This window comes from Thermobia domestica, chromosome 8 (genome assembly GCF_964235325.1).
Source record: "Thermobia domestica chromosome 8, izTheDome1.hap1.1, whole genome shotgun sequence".
NCBI lineage: Eukaryota > Metazoa > Arthropoda > Insecta > Zygentoma > Lepismatidae > Thermobia > Thermobia domestica.
In genome coordinates, this window is record NC_137461.1 from 283,822,017 (window position 1) to 283,843,049 (window position 21,033).

Consider the following 21,033-nt stretch of genomic DNA (forward strand, 5'->3'; position numbering starts at 1 on the left):
TCTGAGCCTGGTAGCTACGGAGAGAAGGCACGTTTTGACGTCGTGGTCAAAGGAGGAAGTACGAGCGGTTGTCCCTGTCGAAATTGAAGGAGGCGATTCGGAACACGGGACCCGGAATTCTCACATCTGGTGTTCTGTTCTTGGATGACAATGCGGGACCACACTCAGCGACGGCAACGCAAAACCGTATTGCAACTCTTGGTGGGACCGCTTTGCCCATCCATCATACAGTCCTGATATCGCACCCAGTGACTTCCATCTGTCTCCGGCTTTGAAGAAGACTCAGCGGCAAGCGCTTTGGAAGCACTGCTGAAGTCACAGAAACAGTTCGACGCTTCTTCCGTATGCAGAGCCCTGGAAGGATTTTTGAAGCTTATAGACCGGTAAGACAAATGTCTCAATGTACGTGGTAAATATGTGGAAACATAAAGGTACGTCTGATCTTTAATGTCACATGCTACTTTTGGTCTTGCATCCCCATCTCTGTGCACAGTCGCCTGGAGAAAATTATTTTTGGACTCCTCCTCGTACAACTAACGCCAAACCACGATTTGTACCTCAAAAGTAAAAGCAGCTAGAAGGGCAGTTAGCACGTTGTCCTCAGAACTGGTCTATTTTATAATTTTACATCTAATTAATTTTTTACAGACATTAGTACAAAATAAGCTTCAAAATCTTGAATATTATTTTTATTCTTTTGATTAGTCTATAAACAATGGATGAAATATGACGTGTAAAATTTATCTATTCTGAGGGACACAAACTAGCTCGAGAAGAGTACCCAGGTAATGCATAAAATATGAGTGATACTCGTTCACAATAAATGAAAAGACAAGTACAGTATTATCAACTCTATGCTTAATGCACTATCGTATGCAATACATTTTCTCTACAGTTAATAGAATTACTAATATAAATAAAAAAAATATCGTGAATATCCATTTTCTTTCATTGTTTCACTTTGTTTTCATTAAGAGTTTCCGTTTTTTTATACAATATATAAAAAAACTATTACTTACAGTTCATCTTGCTGTTCACTTCCACCCTCTTCAGCTACCAGCAATTCATATTCCTCTGCAGCATATCTATCCCAGTCAGAAAGCTACAAAGAAAGGACAAAAAATACAATTGGTTCAAAACTCTTATTATCTTATATATAGCATAGAATATTTTTTAACACTAAATCGGTTTCCATTGGATAGGCTACGTTTCTAGGTAAGTCATCAATTTAACAATCTTATTGTAATCAGGGGTGCCCAGAAGGGGGAGCTATGACGCAAACTGCGTCATTGAAATATTTGGGGGGGGTTAAAAATCTATATAAATATGTTTGGCGAGGGGGGGGGGTAAAATTAATCGAAAATATTTTTTTTCATGGAAGAATACCTATCGATAGACAGTTGCGGCGGGGTGCGTCATGGACATAAGGGGGGGTGGGCACCACTGTTGTAATAGTATGTACCATTTGAAGAACAGTCTTATTAATAAACTAAAACCTCTGCTCCTCCAATTTCTATTTCGAGGTTAAATAAAGTTCTCTAAGTGAGTATTACGAGGGCCGACCAGAAAGTAAAGAACGACTGCGCATCGCGTGCGGCGCCAACCGTCCACTACTCCGGTCGTTTGAGTGGTAGTTAGCTCCTTTCTTCTCCTCAGTGTCAGCCGAGTTTTTACAGCGATTCAAAATGGCAGCGCCAATCGAAAATTCCGCCAAATGTGAAGTACGAAGTGTCATTCGTTTTCTGAATGCGCAAACAATTAAACCTACTGAAATTTATGGGTAAATAAAAAATGTTTATGGTGATAGTGCAATGAACGAGTCATCAGTGAGAAAATGGTGCATGGTGTTGAATCAAGGAAGGATCAGCGTACATGATGAAGATCGGAGTTTGAGGCGATCACTTGTTACGGAAAAACTGAAGGAAAAAGTCGAAGAAAAATTCAGAAAAACAGCCCTGACTTGGCACTAAATGATTTTCATTTATTCTCGATTTTTGGATGGAAAACAGTTCGCAAACGATGAGGAACTCAAGCAAGCAGTGGCAGTGTGGCTCAAATCTTTGGCGGCAGATGAGTATATTATAACATTGGCATTCAAAAACTTGTCCTATGTTATAACAAGTGTTTTAACAACTATGGTGATTACATAGAAAAGTAGAGTAAGGTCATCTGGGTTTGTAAATAAAGTTTTGTGCTGTTATCTTTTGTTTTTATTTAACTATGCTGAAACTTCTTTACTTTCTCGACGACCCTCGTAGATTTATAACACAATAATGACTCTGTACTGGGTAAATCACATAGAAAAACAAACAAGATGGTACGATTACGGAAAGAATCAGTCTTCACTATGATTATGAGAGTTCTAATCTATATATTCGACAATATCGGATCATTCTATTACTTACAGGTAAGGAAATATTTTCGGCTTTGTTTCATTAAGAGTCTTCATCCCGGCGAAATTTAAATACCGCTAATTTTACAGTAATTATGTGATATCTTCAAATAGATAAAAGATAATCGAAATGTGGAACAAGAGCGCCCTAGACAATATTACTTTACATGAGAAACCGTTATCACGACTCACGTATCTGCTTTCCATTTCGAGCCATTTTGAAAATCGGCATTTATTTTCGCGTTTCTAAACAACTGAAAACGGAAAGCCACTAGGTGACTTGTGATAACGGTACCTCACGCAAAATAATATTGTCTAGGGCGCTCTTGTTCCATATTTCAATTATCTTTTATCTATCGCAAGATATCACATAATTACTGTAAAATTAGCGGTATTTTAATTTCGCCGGGATGAAGACTCTTAAGAGGAATATGTTCGAATCACCGTTCCTTTCCTGACAACGAAACCAAGACAGAAAAGCCTGCCGTTCCTCGTCTTTTGTTCATTTCGCAATAATTTATTGTAATTTTTTAAAGTCCTTTTAAAGAATCTATTTGTGATTATTGAAACATTACCATTGCTATACAAAACTCTTTTGTTTCTTTTTTCCACAGAAAACTACATAGATTATACATAAGTTTTAATCTTGCAAATGTTTAGACATAAATTTATATTTATTCATTAAGTAACTACAATAGAAACGAAATCTTTTTGTTTACATTTCTTTAAACAAGGAACAAAATTCCTACTGGGTTTAATCAATTTTTACTGGGTTTAATTGATTTTTAAACAACGAACAAAATTCCTACTGGGTTTAATTGGTTTTTAAACAACGAACAAAATTCCTACTGGGTTTAATCAAAAGTAAATAACTAAATCTAGCTGCTTCAAAGTCAACAATTTCAAGGAATGCGTTCTCTCTTAAAATTCGTACATGGTGCATGTCAAGTTTATTTCATGAATACTTTTAGGGGAGAGAAGAGGGACATTGGTACGATTTTTACTTACCCGAGATTTTAGAACATACCGTCAGCTTGAGAAACATGATTTTTTTTCCTACTTAAACAATGATTGTTTAGCTACATTTACAATGTACAATATTGTTTCTACTAATGTCCTACCTGGGCTAAATTACATTTTACGAAAGATCTGCAAAATGTACCAGGGTGTCTACTAAAATTCCAAAATGAAATTTCGTGACTTTTTCGTGACCTTTTCTTTACCAAATCATAAGATTTCCTAACATTTTCAAGAGCGAATTTGGGCGCGAATTAGGCCGAATTTTCATCCATGCTATAGAAACGTACTTTGCTTGCGATTTGGTAGCGTCTAAAGCCGGCCATAGACATTTTTGATGGTGAATTTTGACGTTTTATAGAACAAAATCTTCCAATCTGTACTTACATTTGCACAGTTAAAAAAAATCGTGACCCAAAAGCTAAATTTCGTGACTTTCATGACCGTTTTCTGATTTCGTGACTTTTTCGTGACTTTCGTGATCGATAGACACCCTGTGTACCAATCTTTCCCATGTGGGGCAGATTGGTACTGGCTAGGGACAGATTGGTACGAGCAAACTGAAATATCACATATACTTTTTGATAATAGAGATAACGTGAATTTTTGTTTTATTTTTCCATGAAATATTTTGAAATATAATATTCTATTAAACTTCCACAAACTCAAGTATTTTAACAATAGATTTAAGGACCTACAGCAGCAAAAATGCCAAATAAAAACATGTTTCATAAAAAGAATGTGAAGGTTTGTCAGATCTTTAGTAATTCAGTAGATCTAGTTCAACTTGTTACAAAAAAATAAAATAAAATAAAATGAAAAGTCCAATGCTTGCTTGTGTTCTCATCAACATTTAAAAGTTCCGCAAGGTATTCACAAAGATAAAAAACGTACTATAAATGAGGTTCTGTCTCTATAAGGAAAAATAGAAGTAAATATTCCACGGGCTGCCTATAGTTTACAAAATTTTGAAATCTTTCATACCTCAACTACTAAGTGGAAAATATGTTATAATTTTGATACGAGCGTCCCTTTGTCTCCAAGCAAGGCTGAGCTTCGTTATTATAAAGGTAACCAAGAAAGTTCTGTCGCTTTTTCACCCACAATCTTCGAACATCGATATGTCACCTAAGACGTACCTGGAAGATCAAAAATAGTCCCACCAGCATCGACGACCATCTGCCAACGCTCTGGAAGGCCATGGATTCCATCGTGGTAAAACAGGTGGTAATCGGATGGTGCAATGTCCGGGGAGTATGACGGATGCAGTAATGTTTCCCATAAAAGTTACAGAATGGTATCTCGGGTCATCCTAGCCATGTGGGGCTTAGCGTTGTCCTGTAACAGGAGGACCCCTTTGCGATTCAGATGTTCTGGCTCTAGAGTTTTAAGTTGTTCTTGAATATAAACCAACTGCTTACAGTACACAGTTGGATTGATGCTTTTAGCAGTTCCCGATGCACGTTGCCACGAGGATTCCACCAAACACACAGGAGGACCTTATTTTGGTGTAGTGCTAGTTTTGGCTGTTTTTGAACCGATTCATGGGATGTTAACCAATGATGAAGGCGCCGTGGAGCTTCGTACAGGACCCACTTCTCATTATATGTCAAGACCCTTCCAGAAATTTCTCCTTCCTCAGACAAGACAGCAAAGAAACACAGGTATCTGCTCGCGTTTCATTCTGGATCGGATCCAATCATGTGGAACCCATCGACCCACTTGTAGTGCTTTCCAAGTTGATGGAGGTGCTGTCGAACGGTTTCTTCACTCACACTGAATTGTGGTCTCAGTTTCTCACATGTCTGGTCACTGTTCGCCTTAATTGCTGCCTGAAGACCTTCATTTTGTACATGTGTTGTTCTTCCGACACGTGGTGCGTCTTCCAGTGTTTCGTCACCGTTTTTAAACTTGTTAAACCGCCGTTGCACTGTCCGCGTAGTCAAGACACTCTCACAAAAGGTCTGGCATATCTTCTCCCTTGCTACAGAGGCATTTGACCCCAGTTTGAACTCGTACACCATACTCGCTCTAAGGGCTCTCTGTGGAAGTCCCATGTTTACTCTGTCCTTACGTAAGTTCACTGTGTGACTGAACTGCCACAATCAGGTAGTATGTTGGATATATCCACACCAACAACTGACCTTCGCCTTATCTCCATTCGCATTCAACTCACGGTGTGAGGGCCAATTGAACACAGACCTCCACAAAAAAGTGACAGAACTTTCTTGGTTACCTTTATAATATTAAAGTTTCAAGAACTTCACCGAATAACTTTCAAATAGGTTGTTGAAAATCGAATAAATATGACGCCTACTACACGCTGGCTTTTAGCATCCATGTACAAATATATATTTGATGTTGATTTTGTTAGACGTGTGCCTATTAAAATCACTCGCATGTTATAACCTGGGGGAAAGAATCTTCACATTTTTGCTATCAAGGCTCCTAAATGATTAAACAATTTTCCATTCGAAAGTTCGTGTACCTATCGGCTATACCTATAGTTCCGAAAGTTAGAAATATAATAGTAGGAATGTTTTCCATATTGTTTTGGTTAATTTATTTTTATGCTTTGATTACGGAAATCAAGCGATCACACATGAGATAACCTATATTATTAGTAACTTTTTCTACTTGATGTTAATCACAACGAAAACTGTGATATATGGGAAATGCACAAAGAGTAGACTACCCTTATGGTTACAAATGGAAAGGGTAGATTGGTACAGAGCAGTGGGGGCACATTGGTCTGTACCAATCCACCCCACATCCATGTGTACTAATGTGCCCCAACCAAACTTCAGGATCATTAATTCCTATAACTGAAAAATTACTCCACGCATGGCAATTGAACATAAATGAAATTATTTGTAAAGAATTACACTTTCATGCAACATACACAAGTTTTCAAAAATCCAGTGCTTATTACAAATATAAGCTTACAAAGACGTAAGTAAAAACTTACTTTTGCTCTAAGAAATCAAGTTTTTTTTTTTCCGTACAGAGAAAAGAACGCTGCGTCCATCCATCAACTGTGCCTCACGATGTTCGTTTTTCACCAATGTTGCCAATATCAAAGTGTTGTCCATTTACCTCTTCACAGTAGAAAAATATCTACCTCGTACCTATGTGCCCCGTGTACCAATGTCCCCCCCTCTCCCCTATAGCTATCTATAAAGAAACAAGTAATCAATGAAATTTTCGAGCCTCTAACAAGAAAAAGCACCTGAAGTACATGAAACAATGTGATTGGTTATGAATAAGATTTATTTAAAGTAAATCTTTTTCTACCTTTGTACCGCTCTCACACTTATTTAGTAAGAAATAAAACATGGGAACTTCAGTATAAAAGCAAAACATAATCCTATTCTACGTAGGCAACTCCTGAAAGTTTCGGCTGGAGCAAAAAACAAGTATGTAATTTAAAGAAGACCTTTCTTTAGTAAAAGATGTAATAAATACTATACCTCTTGCCCGTCTCCATCATGCTCCCTTTGAGAGGCAAATGGATCTCGCTGTTCGTGGTCCAAGAACTTCTCAAGGTTAAAGAATGTGTCAAAGAAAATGGAGGTCATCTTACACCTCTTGAGGTCACTAAGAGAAATCTTACCAGGTACAGTAGGCCGGATCATATCCAGCATCTGGAACAATATTTACAAAGATAAATTTAGTTTAGTAAAAGATTTCAAAAATAAAATGTTAAGAAGAAGGGAAAAATATGAAAATACAAATTCGAAAACAAGTAAAGTGAAGTGTATGTAACGGAACCAGAAAGTACCCCGCCCTTCTCACTTCTCGATTTCGGTGCCGGGTTCGATTCCCGGTGAAAAGGAATTGAAATTTGAACACATTACGGTGGTTCGAATTCTACCTTAAACTAGACTCTCATATTTATTTATTTATTGACAGAGTTTCATACAGCACTAAGCCAATTGATTGAAACTGAACAATAATAATACACAAACAAAATAATAAACAAACAAAATAATACTAAAATAAAATACGAACACAAAAGGTTCACCTCTAAATTTACATTCTCTTTAGCTGCGTTCTAAAGTTTCGTTCAGAAGTAATAATAATAATAAAAAAATACATCCTGTTCGTAACGTATTGTAATCATGTGCTACTCTGAAAAACAAGGAGCGTTTTATAAATGATAACCTAAGTGTCTCGTAAGTTAGCAAATTAAGAGAGCGAGATCGCCGCGGAGGAACACGAAAGTTACTCTGTGACAGTAAAAGTTCAGAATCAATTTTTACCTTTGATTATCTTATATACGCAAAGTAGGTGTGCATCTCGGTGGCGTTTCTCTGGGGTACATAAGTTCATTGAAGACATTATTTCTTGTCGCGAGTGTTCACGTAACTCAGGAAGTCTAAATCTAACTATGGCTATATAGAAGCTTAAAAACGAGTCAATACGTGATAGACTATTAGGTACTGCCAATATTCAATGATCGAAAAACAAAAACCTTATAAAACGTTGTAACGGCAGGGAGACTTTGTATTTCAGGAAATTTATACAACAGACCAAGTAATTTCATAGTTCTGGATGAGATCGAAGAGATGTGATCTGTAAAGGAGAATTTTTCATCAAAGACAACACCTAGATCTTTTTGAGATGAAACAGGTATAATAGGTATATTGTTGACATTGTAAATCTGAAGAAGTGTATTCTTTTTTAAAGAGATAGAAAGGGTACAACATTCTTCGGGTTTAAAGCTAGTACACCAGTTACTTAGCATACCTATGTCATCTTGCAGTAAAGAAGCATCATCTACCGAGTTAATGACTCTAAAGAGTTTACAGTCATCAGCAAAATGCAGTATATTTGACGAAGAGAACGAAAAGATGCTAGGTAAATCGTCCATATACAGTAAGAACAGAACTGGACCCAGCATGCTGCCCTGAGGGACTCCGGATGAGACAGTACTAAACGGAGATAGGGACCCAGAAAGAGTAACGGATTGTTCTCTCCCAGAGAGGTAGCCTCGGTGCTGAGAAGGACGCAAGCTCCAATCCAAACAAACAAACAAACAAAACGCACTTGCGAATATTTCTATGTAACGTTAAGCGGTATTATTTTCATTCTGAGGTCTATCAAGTTTAAATCGAATGTTTTCAATAATTCTGATCTTAATACTGATTTCAGCTCTTATAAAACTGATTTAAGGAATATAGTAACTGCTTAGCAGTTTTCTTCACTTTATTCTTCCAGAAATATTCTGAGTGTGTTGTGCACAAAACAAACTAGGAAAGACACAATTACAACTGTCTCGCAAGAGAAGTAAAATCCTATAACTCTGCACTAAACATATGTGGCAGGAAATGCATTATTTTTGATTGAACGCATAAAAATGTTTGCCAATCTGGTCGAAGACCAGAATATACACATTTCATTACCTTTAATCACGACTTTTGTCACTCTATTGTCTTTCATCGTATTTACTCAAGAATGGAATTTAAATGACAAGTCGCGTTTATGTGGACACTTTTATTTCATTTACCAATTTAAGAAAACTATTTGGTTGAACCGTTTGTACAACAGGTAAGAGTCCGTCATGGTAATTGTATCTGTCCAAAGAATTACATTGTTATTAATAGAAGTTCTCTTGCTGGTGTTAGATTACGGTGGGTGTTACATGAATCTTCTTTAAATACCGTAATATAATATCGAAATTGTCTAAGAAAGGCTTTTGAGCTTTCTAATATATATAATACTAAAATACAATAAGAGTAATCATAAGAAAACTTGTTTATATATAATTGTGTCATATCTTTTCTTACAAAGTTTACACTAAGTTTGTAGATTATATTTTGATTGATTTTACTTAATTATTACAAGCTAAGAGCCACACTTACTAAAAATAATACAAAATTTACCATTTTTCTTTTGCTAGTTTTTCATAAATGAAAGGAGATAATGAAATGCAACTTACCACAATCATAGATAATGTTATTCTGCAACAGGAAATATGAACCTGAAGAATTTTCAGTGTGCCATCCATAGAAACTACAGTGTTGCCAGGATAACATTTCCCCCAAAATCTAAGTTAAGGCAGCAACTAGAGGAAGGAACTCAACTGCATTTGATTACGTAACATGTTGTTCTGGTATTCTGTGAACTACTTTTTAAATAACACTATAATTTAATTTTAATAATTGTATGTTAAAACTATTTTGTTTATTATAAACTAAATAAAACTATTATTTAAAAAGTAATTCACAGGATTCCAAGACATGATACACAATCAAATGCAGTTGAGTTCGTTCCTTTAGTCGCTGTCTTAACTTTAATTTTGGGGGAAATGTTATTCTGGCTACACTGTAATTTCTATGGATGGCAACAATAAAAATTCTTCAGGTTCTTATTTTCTGTTGTAGAATAACATTATCTATGATTGTGGTAAGTTGCATTTTATTATCTCCTCTCACTTATGAATAAGCAAGCAAAAGAGAAATGGTAAATTTTGTATTATTTTTAGAATGTACAGGCTCTTAAAGTATTATTTTGAAATATGTTTAGTAAAATGAGAAATTCATTATGTTTATACTGTACAGCAGAAATATTACAAACTAAATATTTTCTAAATATCATTATATCATTATAGTCATTATTATTTTTATTCATAATGTAGTATTTCGAAATTAATTAAGTTCTAATTTCGTTATCATCTTAAAACGTTGTTTGAAAATACCTGACAAAGGCAGTCTTCAAAAGGTAAAGTTTCAATTCCTAAAGCTTCCATCCTCTGTAGTTGTTCTTCATAGAAATATTCTAATTCGTACATAGAAAGATAGCCATCTCCATCTAAATCCATACACCTTAAAAAAAAAATTAAAAAAGTTATTTTGAGCATATATAGGAAATAAACAAATAATAAAGTTTTCTACTATCAATAGCCATCCGATCTTATCGTAGGATTTCGTGTCCTTATCTAGAAAAGGAGTTAATTAAATCTGGTCACTGACGATGTTGCACATCGAAAAATACTACAGTATGTCCCGGAAGTATATACACACCTATACCTTACTAATTTTTTATTATAATAATTTAGTAATGAACTTACGGTTAGTTGTTCACACACTGAAGACCTAAAATCACTTATAATATAGTTCCTGTTTATTCAGGATACGTGCACTTTTGTGAATTATTAGTAAATGTCTAAATGTTACTCAGGCCAGTAGGAAGACGGTCACAGCCTACTTTGGATTTTTCCTGAACCTGTAAATGGTGCCGAGTAATAGTCCAAAACAAATGGTATATAGTCAATTCAGCATATACATGTGCAGTTTGTATATAAAGGATGCCGCCTTGTATGTGTGGTGACTAGTGCCATAAATAAGTCATCGTCTGCGGGAACTTGTGGAAAACACCCCCAATAACTAAATGGCCAACCAGAACCCTCATTTCTAGCATTTGACAACCGCTCGTCAAGTCTACGTGGAGTACTTAGTTGCCACAGTTCCAAACGCTGTCCTTTCAGTCAGTGATTAGAAGATTGTTGTTCAACATATATAGTTTTCTTACATATATAATACTCGATTGTATCAAAATGTGGAGGCTTGACATCTGTTTCATATTAGCGATAGTATTGTAAGAGAGAGTGAGAGACAGAGACACCGTGGGTGCTACAACATTGCAACCCCGCAAATGCGGTCTTAAGAGCGATGGGGGAGGAAGAGATACTGTTGTAAAACCCAGCAGGGGAAGTTCAAAGAATTTACCGAACAGCCCTTGTGTAGAAGAAATCGACTTTACTCCTTAAGCTTCGTAACGTTTGCCTTCAGCTGTAAGTCCGATGGTATTAAAAATTGACTATATTTGGAACGGATTGCACAGCAAATCATACAGTGCAGACTATACTAATCATTCGGTAGTTTTCGATACCTTCTAACAGAATCTACAAAATTTTAGAGATTGACTAACCACTGGCATGACAGCCCTTATAGGCTTGAGCCGTTCCATTGCCATCTGTTAGTGTCCGGCTGAACTAAGTCCAGCTTAAAGACAAACATGTGATCAGCGCGTTGCGTCGCTCTGTCTTAAACACGCGTGAATGGCCATGGCGTCTTCTATTCATGTGACTCCCCAGTTTGCCTCACGACGCTGGAAAATTGGGAAGCAACGAACCCGGGACCATGCGCACGTGAGTTCAACGCTTTAACCATTAGACTACGGTGTCCCTAGATTGATGCACACTATAGATAAATTTATTATACTACAGCATTATTTTTTTTCTGACACCTAGCACACAATTTAATGATTTTATTAGTTCTGCACGACATTTAACTAGCACAGAGTTCCAGCCTGAGAAGTGAGCCTCCAGATCACTATGTAGCTATAATTTATCTCAAGGATTAATAAATGGATGTTTGCCATAAAGGTGTATTAATTTATTGATGTCTAATGTGGTTTCAGTGAAAACTTTTGCCTTCTTCACTTGACTAAACTTTATGTCAAATGTTTCTCATAACCAAAAATTCTCATGTTAACATCTTCATTTCATTCTAATGACACGCTTAGGAATTCTAATTATCAATCTACTTACAGGTTTATGCAATTCCTCAATACTACTTGCACTTTGGAGTTTTCGACTCACTTTTAAAGTATTGGTCACGGAGAATAAAACTAGGAGAAAAAAAAAAAAACTTATCAGGGTAAAAAAGTGCTGGAAACACACTGTCAAAACTAAAAGATGTGCATTACAATATGGCGGAGTTAATTTGCGTATTCTTTTGTTTATTGCTGGAAGGTTGCCAACTTATGTTGGTATTTTTATTGTTATTCCAATGCTGTGTAAATTCTGCAATTACTGCTTCCCATTCATCACTTCACCGTCCCCTATCTAAATTTAATTTCTTTTTTTTTCTTTCTTTTCTTTTCTATTTTCAAATGAATAAATACATTTTCAAACAGAAGTCTTTCTATTTTATTTTAAACCCCCAATAAAATTTTTGGATCTTCTATCCTGTGTAGTTTCTTTTAAAAGTTTCGAAAGATCTGACACTGAGCTTTTCGCTTTAACATCCTTAACATGCACTTTGAGGTTTCTCTTAGTCTTGCCTACGTAATCTCGTGTAAACTGTATTTTATTTCATAGATACCCGACTTCTCATTGGGATCTGTGTAATCTAATTGAGCGATGTTCTTTCCTATTCTTTCAGGGTCTTTCAAAGCAGTATGGAAACCGTGCTGTGTAAAAATCTTCTTCAATCCTATTGTCAATCTGGAAAAAAATAGATAATTCCACCCATTTTGTGTCATTGATGTTGGTTTCAGGTCTATCAAAACGTAAATTCCTTCTAACCTGATTATACCAATATTTTAATAATTGAATTGGATATCCATTTATACTGCCAAGCTTCAATAAATGATCTATTATATAGGATGAACCTGAAAGATGTGCACAAACTCCGGGAGGTGATTAGTGACATCAAAAGAAGACACAATGTTCGCTTGTATTTTGTCGAATTTCGCGTCGTGTACGAGTGAAAGGACGCAACTTGGAATCGAAACTCCAATCGTAACAATTGCAACGTGCACCTACTTTGGGAGGTGATTCGTGACATTCAAAGGAGACAAAAAGTCCTCTTCGATGCTGTTGAGCTCCGCGTCGTGTACGAGTGCCAGGAGTACCAACTTGGAATCGAAATTCGAATTCTGACAATTGGTACGAGACAGAAAGATGTCCACGTCAATGCACCATGCAAGAGGACTCCTTTGATGTCACGAATCACCTCCCGAAGTATAAGCACATCTTTCTGTTCCGATTCAATTGTAACGATTCGATTATCGATTCCAAGTTGGCAACACTGTCACTCTTACATGACGCGGAATTCGACAACATACAACAGAACTTTTTGTTTTCTTTTGATGTCACGAATCATCTCCCGGAGTTTGTGCACATCTTTCACGTTCACCCTGTATATTAGAGACACTAACCTGCTGAATGTGTAAATAAACTGTTCACCTAAATCATATTGAGTATGCCGGATTATTCTTTCAACACTATACACGTTAATATATGAAAATTAACGGACAGTGATCTAAAGCAAAGACTAATCTGCAGGAATTAAAAGGAAAACACAATTTAGTTCACATTAAATGTACAAATACGAGGGTGATTCAGAAAGTAATGCCTCCAAGCCCACTACTTGGCCAATAATACTGCAAACATCCTGAACAGTTTACCATTAATGCATTGATGTTTAAGCTATAAAACGTCACTTCTTTCATCTTCCTAACTCTTATTATTTTAGAGTAATGGAGCAATCCATGGCATTCAGTGGTTATGTTCGGTTGAAACAGCGGTCTGTCATTGAATTACTGACTGCGGAGGGTTGTGCGCCCAGGAACATTCATCGCCGGCAACGAGTCATGGATACACCATTACGATCCGGAAACGAAGCGTCAGTTGATGAATTCCACTACGTGTCCTCTCCTTCACCAAAAAAATTCGAAGTTGTTCCAATCTGCTGGCAAAGTATGGTTGACATTCTGCCTCATCCTGCCTATAGTCCGGATCTTGTGCCCTTCGACTTTGGATTCCTCCCCAAACTTAAGGATCACCTTGAGGGCAACGCTACAGTTGTGACGCGAAGGTGGAAGCAGTAGTTCGTAATAGTGTTGCCAGCAGCCACCACAATTCTTCGCCGACGGTATAAAAAATTTTGTTTCGCGAAGGCGCAAGTGTGTTGCCCATAATGGAGATTATGTTGAAAAATGATGACATCATTTGAAACTGAAATTGCAAGCTTTCCATTGATATCGGTGCTATCTGTCAAACAGAAATAAAGGTATTACTTTCTGAATCACAGCTGTATTTGACATGAATCAGTAGAATCTAATTATCGGCTAAGAAGTCGAAGACCTTTTGAAATGTACTTATGAGTAAGACATGATTGTTTATGAAGATTATTCCCAGCTTTGGCACTGAGCTTCTTTGATAACAACTGACAAATCAATCAGAGACTACACCTCTCGCCACTGGATATAGTAATAGTTTTACTCACTCGTTCCTCATTTGTCGAACAAACTAATAACTACTTTACGTAATAATATAAAGAAAATGAAACACTACATACCTAAACCAATATTCGATCGCTGTGGGATGTTGTTTATCTTCTTCGGAAATCAAGAACCATACAAACTCCGTGTAACTCATCTTATCTTCTCTTTGTGCTTTGCCACGAGTTACTGCTCCAGAGAAAATGCGGTCTATCATACGAGATGACAGAGCTGTAACAGGAACAAAGAATCCTAAACTATTAGTGTATTTTACGTATTCATGGAAATTAGAAAAGGAAACTATCACAATTCTGTAAATTCACTTTACGTTACTTTATTTCTTCATATTTTCTAAACACACGCAAGAAATACGCTTAGAAATAATGGAATTATTTAGACTAGTAAGAGAACCCACATCCAAATATTCTTCCATTTTTTGACATCCATTATAAAGCTCTGTAAAAATTTAAGAATCAAATCATATTTAAGATCAGTGGCGGTTGTAGAGGGAAAACTGGGGAGAGGGCAGCTCTTAACGTTGTATATTATATGTTGTCCTGCTATCCAAAATCTACATTCTCTTTCTTCTCTCTTTTGCCTTCCCATCAGGGGAAGGGGGAAATTCCCCCTCACTTTTTTTATCCTCCTCATTATTAGATTTTTATCCCTGGGAGGGGGATAGTATAAGGGAGGAAACATTGTTTCATAATGAAAATCTATTTTACATCTATTATTTTTGTACCGAGGTCTAGCGCCCTAACCATCACGCTATAGAGCAGCTCATCAGTGCATGGAATTTCCAGAGGGAAACTTATACTTAATTTACACTGGATGAAATGACTTCATTGGATTTTACACTACATAAAACAGAATTAAGAGTTTCTCTCTCTCTCTCTCTCTCTATCTCTATCTCCCTCTCTATATATATAAACTTAAAAATCTGTAAATACCACATTGAATATATTGGTATAATTCAACAACAATTTAGACCTAAATAAGATGATTAAAAAAACAGCAAAAAAGATTTCCATTTTTTATTTGTACGTCGGACTACAATTTCCTATATTATTTTTATAGTACGAAGTAAGTCGGACAACAATTAGCGTTCTGTCGTTTTCGGTGTAAGGTACTGGTGGTGTAATTTCGAAATAACATTGCATTGTCTATAAGCAATTAATATAATTTTTAGATGATGTGGTCTTCCCTTCGTTACAACGTTGCTGATAGTGAAGACTTCTAAAAGATTTTTAAAAAAATACTGTGTTACATAACCAAAAATCAATAAAATGACTACTTGAAATTTCTAAGAAATTAAAGAAATCATTTAAAACTTGACAAAACGCAGTTTTTAACATACACTGTGACTCCTTCCCCCACCCAATTTTTATAGAAGGAGCTGATCATGGTAGACCATTTCATATTCAAGAATCGGTAAAATTAAACTTCTTGCAAAATAAATATTAATGATACTAAATATTTCACGACAATTGAAAATATTAGCTTATCTTTACCGTAAATAAATTTGGGGAGGGGGAAGGCCCCCGGCGCCGGCCTAGAACCGCCACTCATTACGATGAAGGAAAGCAAAAGGATTCAATTTTGCATCTTCCCTGTTTTAGAAGAAAGTTGGTTGACTACGTGTACACTATAAATGAACATCTGAGTGCTATTAGAATAATGAGAAAATGGATATTTTAAAAATGCTGAGAAAATGGATATTTTAAAATGCTGTTAACTTATCTCTTTCACGAAAATAAATAATATATTTTGCATTAGAGTCTACAACAGTGATCTTTTGTTTCGAAACTTTTGTGCATAATGAATTTAAGTGAAAATTTATACAGAAATGTAGAAAGAAATTGATTTTTTTATGGAACGTGTTGTAAAGAATAAAATCACAATCAATATGCTAGAAACAAATGACTGTTGAGAATATTGCTAAATTCTGCAACTATTGATAAACAATAAGTCATTAAATGTATTACCTTAAGCCTTTAAATAAAACTATTAAGGCTGATTTTATTTCACTGTGTACAGATTCATGACTTATCTAATTATTAAGAGAAGGGGAAAAAGCATTCAATTATTACGAGATGCGAAAACACAAATATGATGAACCACAGAATCCAGCCTTAATACTGAACGCAACTGATTATTTACACTGAAAGAAATAGCTTTATCTTGGTGAATAGCTAAAAATGGATAAGAGATATTCTAGTGAAAAATCATATATATAAAAAAATAGTGAAAAAATATATAAGTATCTAATTTTTGTTCTAAACCACATGTTTCTAATATAACGTCTAAAATCATTTGTTTGAGTGTCAAAATGTTAGTGATTGCTTTATTCGTTTATATAGAATGATTGCTTTATTCTAATTTCTCATTTTATAATTACAAGATTACGTCTTTATATAGATTCATTGTAATTCCTCTCTTTATCATTACAAGATTACGTACAACTTGATCCAGTGTAAATAATCAAAAATACCTGAACAATATGAATTCCAACACAAGCAAAATAACTGTGTAAATAAATACTACATGATCTTAGAGCGGGCTGTAGTCGAGGGTACACGGCGGGACATGCCGTATACTCTCTGCTTAATCTTAGTCATTAGAGTGTACCTTCTGCTTCAAAGCGTATAGTACTTTCTACTTTTGTTTCGTTTATATTTATTTATTTATTTAATCGGGGCACGACTCCAAAGATAAAGTGACTATATCACCCTTTTCCCCTTATATTCTTAGCATGTGTTCAAATATATGAGTCATGAAAAAAATCCGGCGAGATTTTTTCTGTTCCTTCTCGGAGTGAGTTGGTTCCTTCTCCATACCTACATCCATTTATGTTATTTATGTAAGGAGTGTCATCAAGGAAATAGCATGAAATGGTTTTAGACTATTAAACAGTAACGTATTCTTTATACTAAATTAATTAATACATACGGTTTACATTGCTTATTAAAAAATGCCTTTAATGTCTCTTATGACAATGATAGATGATCTCAAATCAGCGTACACTCTCTGAAAATTTTAGGACTACAGCACTGTCTTAGAGCACTGTCACATACCGACTAACCAAAAAAGTTCGTGCCGTTTTTGACGTCTCATTATTCATGCACTCACAGAGAGGAAATGAAATGATGCACGTGTCTTTCAAGTGATAGGGAGTTAGTCTGATCATTTACTTCCAATAACACAGGCACGTTGTGCACATACAGCAGTCAGAGCTTGTCCAGTGTAGAGGTATCGAAGCAGCTTATTCGCGTGAATTTGTTGTATGACTTTAAAATGGGCCTGTCAGCTGCCCCATCAAGTTCCCGCATATGCCAGGCAATCGAGGAGAATGTCGTGAACGAACGCACCGCTAGGTATTGGTTCCAGAAATTCCGTTCAGAAGATGTGAACCTATCGGATGAACCTCGAAGTGGACGACCACTTGTGTTCGATGACGAGGCTCTAAAAGTAGCCATCAAGGAGGACGGTGATGAATTTGCAGAAAGATTGCATGTTTCCGCTGAAACAATCAGACAGCACATGCATGGAATAGGGAAGCCATACGAGTTAAGCAAGTGCGTACTCTACATATTGTCGGCACCCAACAAGGGACAACAAATAACAGCTTGTTTCTCCTTGCTCACCCCACATCTGAACACATCGATCTTTGATCGCTTGCTTAGTGGTGACGAAAAGTGGGTCCTCTATGACACTTCCAGACATTGATTGTAGACGCATGACCCTGTTCCTCTCACCACAAGACCACCTGTGTACCCATGAAAAGCTATACTCTCTGTATTGTAAAATTGTCATCAAGCGGTGTATTACGAGCTTCTTCCACCTGGTCAGACCATCACCGCTGACTCTACTCTCAATAGTTGCAAAGGGTGCATTGCGGGAGAAAGAGTTGGCACTGGTGAATCGCAAGGGTGTGCCGATCCTGCAAGACATTGCCAAGCCAGAAGTGACAAAGAGAATCCGGGAAACCCTTCAGCAACTTGACTTGGAGACACTATGTCATGCACCATAATCACCGGACCTTGTGCCAATATATTACCACTTGTTTCATTCCATTGACAACCATCTCCGTGGGAGAGCCTTCGCAAATGAGGAAGACCTGCGGAACGCACTCACGGACATCTTTGCATCCATGACCGCCGAGGTTTATTACCAGGGTATTGAGCTGCAGGAACATTGGCGAAAGGTGGGATGCTGATGGAGATTACTTCGAAACCTAAACGTATGTCCCATCCACTGTATTGCTCTTTGCTTATCATGCTCTAGAACGGCAAGAACTTTTTTTGGTTACCTGGTAGTTCTACTTTACCACATACTGTTGAATAAATATGAAGTAATCAAAATTATTATGAAGTTACATTTCAACAGTATACTTATACTGATCATATATTTTTTAATGTACAAAAGCGAAAAAATGTGCTTTCAAAGCACATGAAGGATACACTACGATATTTCGGTTATATTGTTTCTTATATCTTTCTTCCTTCTCATGTTATGAAAAAAATCTTCAAGACATTGTAAAGCTCTACACTTTTTACGCAAATACGTAGCTTTGTTTGTACATATCCTATAGACGTATAAAATATTTGCAAAATAAACTTGCTTTTCGATCCTCAGTATACAGAAAACAAATAAGAAAAGAAAAAAACAGAAACATATATAATGTACAGGGTGGCCCAAAAGTAGGTATACAGTCCCGTACTGATCAACTCGTTGCTTTTTGTATAATTTCTTATTGTTAGACTTAGTTTCTTTATTATTTGTTCTTAATGTCTTTTTACTTATATATTAAGCTCCGGAACAGCCGAAGCAAATAAACAAATAAACTAGAATGATATACTTGATCAATGCAGGGGCGTATACCTACTTTTGGGCCACCCTGTACAATATTTTAAGTTAACAGTAGACATTTAAAATCGCTAAGTTATTACATACCATGATCGTTATGCCTCGTGAGATCATGTTTGTCAATATATAAGTCGTGATCCTTGTCGAGCTCCCAAAACTTACAATAGATGACATAAAAATGTTCATAGCTAAAATAGTCCGTCACTTGGTTGATATCTTCTTCATCCTCCAATAGCTGAATCACACGCAACAGATTCGATCTTCGAAGTTCTGGGATCGTTATTCGTCCACTCCACGAACGGTTCACACAATAATATATACGAGCTATAACCTAAAAATACAATAATTCAATAATATCAAACCTCAAAACCTATAGCTGCATTATATATTTTTATACCTCTCCATGCACTTTTAACATCAGCTAGCAAGTTAGTACTGAATATGCTTACATATATATAAATCATATATGGTTTTATTTCGAAATTTGCGTGAAACTTTTTTGTTCACTGAAATATGTGGGAGTCTTAGTAAGACTGGAAGTGTAATAAAACATTTTCCTTACATAGTTTAAGCCCCAAAATCAAATATTTTACTCTGGGGCCAGCAGCGTTCACTGGTCTATTGAATAATATATGAAATATTCATATATGCACATAACTCTCAGTAATAAACTAAGTATGCACAAAATATATGTACCTAGGTACATGGTGCTTAAAGTGTTAATAAGTTTTAAAAAGATAGTACTGAAAAGTAAACAGGGATACTACAATAAAAAAAAAATCATATATATATATCGGGTGTTCTAAAAATGGCGCTCACGGACTACAGAGCATTATTTTACAAGTCAAAATAAAACGAAAAATATACGTAATTGTATACTTTTTGGGACCTGAGACGCAAATTGCACTATGTTGCAACGTCGCAGATAAAGAACCACAGAGAAGATATACGAATCCATCAAATAGTTACATCAATTCTTTCTTTCCAGATAACAGTTAAGTCGATAGACGTTGACAATAACACCACTTATTAGTGTAACAATGGATGCAATCGCATGATGGATTCTTAGAGCAATGCTGATGGTTCCAATTAATCTGCAACGTTGCTACATAATGAAATTTTTATTCCCTTTTACGGCTGATGGAGGCTCTGGATGGCATTTTGTTATATAACATTTTCTCTTTACTTTAAAATAGCGCCCTGTTCTCCGTAGGCGCCATTCTTAGAACACCCGGTATATATTCATCTGTCAATTACAAAGAGTACACACACACACACACACACACATATATATATATATATATATATATATATATAAGACGCAAATTCATTTTTAAGCATTTTTTAAAAATACCGTAACATTTTTACCATTTTTATTAGATTGCAAAGCCAGACTTTAAAAAAATCTTAGTTTATAAAACCGAAATGACCTTTAAAATCCCTGAAATCATCATTTGAGCTTTCTTCTTCTCCCAATGTTGCCAGATAGAGATAGGTTTCCCACGGTATTGAATATATAGCCATTTTTAAGGCTATCGGTAATTTTAAATCGAACACTGGACATTTTTATATTCATTTCGAGTATAAGACACACCTGCCCGGCGGGAGCTCATGTGGTTCGGATTTCACGTTAATCAGTAGGTAAACGTCTCATATAGCCTCGCTGCTGAAAGAGACGTTAAACTCAAAAATCAATCAATCAATCATGACGCACCTGAATTTTGGAGGCAAAATGTGTCTTATAG

The 21,033-nt window shown here is 36.0% G+C and overlaps 1 protein-coding gene across 8 annotated transcripts in view; it reads right to left on the reverse strand.

The window, feature by feature from the left end:
• Positions 1-21,033, reverse strand: part of LOC145693650 (uncharacterized) — a 363,723-nt gene that overhangs the window by 30,067 nt on the left and 312,623 nt on the right. For 7 of the 8 annotated variants that reach the window (XR_014132812.1, XM_081769857.1, XM_081769856.1 and 4 more), the window contains exons 7-11: positions 19,376-19,619; positions 14,500-14,674; positions 10,110-10,236; positions 6,880-7,053; positions 1,020-1,102 (exon numbers count right to left, since the gene is read on the reverse strand). Coding sequence is in view for 7 of the 8 variants with exons in the window: in XM_081769857.1 (XP_081625983.1) it covers positions 1,020-1,102; positions 6,880-7,053; positions 10,110-10,236; positions 14,500-14,674; positions 19,376-19,619 (803 nt within the window). In the remaining variant the exon portion in view is untranslated. The remainder of the gene's footprint in view (positions 1-1,019; positions 1,103-6,879; positions 7,054-10,109; positions 10,237-14,499; positions 14,675-19,375; positions 19,620-21,033) is intronic. The other variant, XM_081769858.1, reaches the window with a different exon arrangement.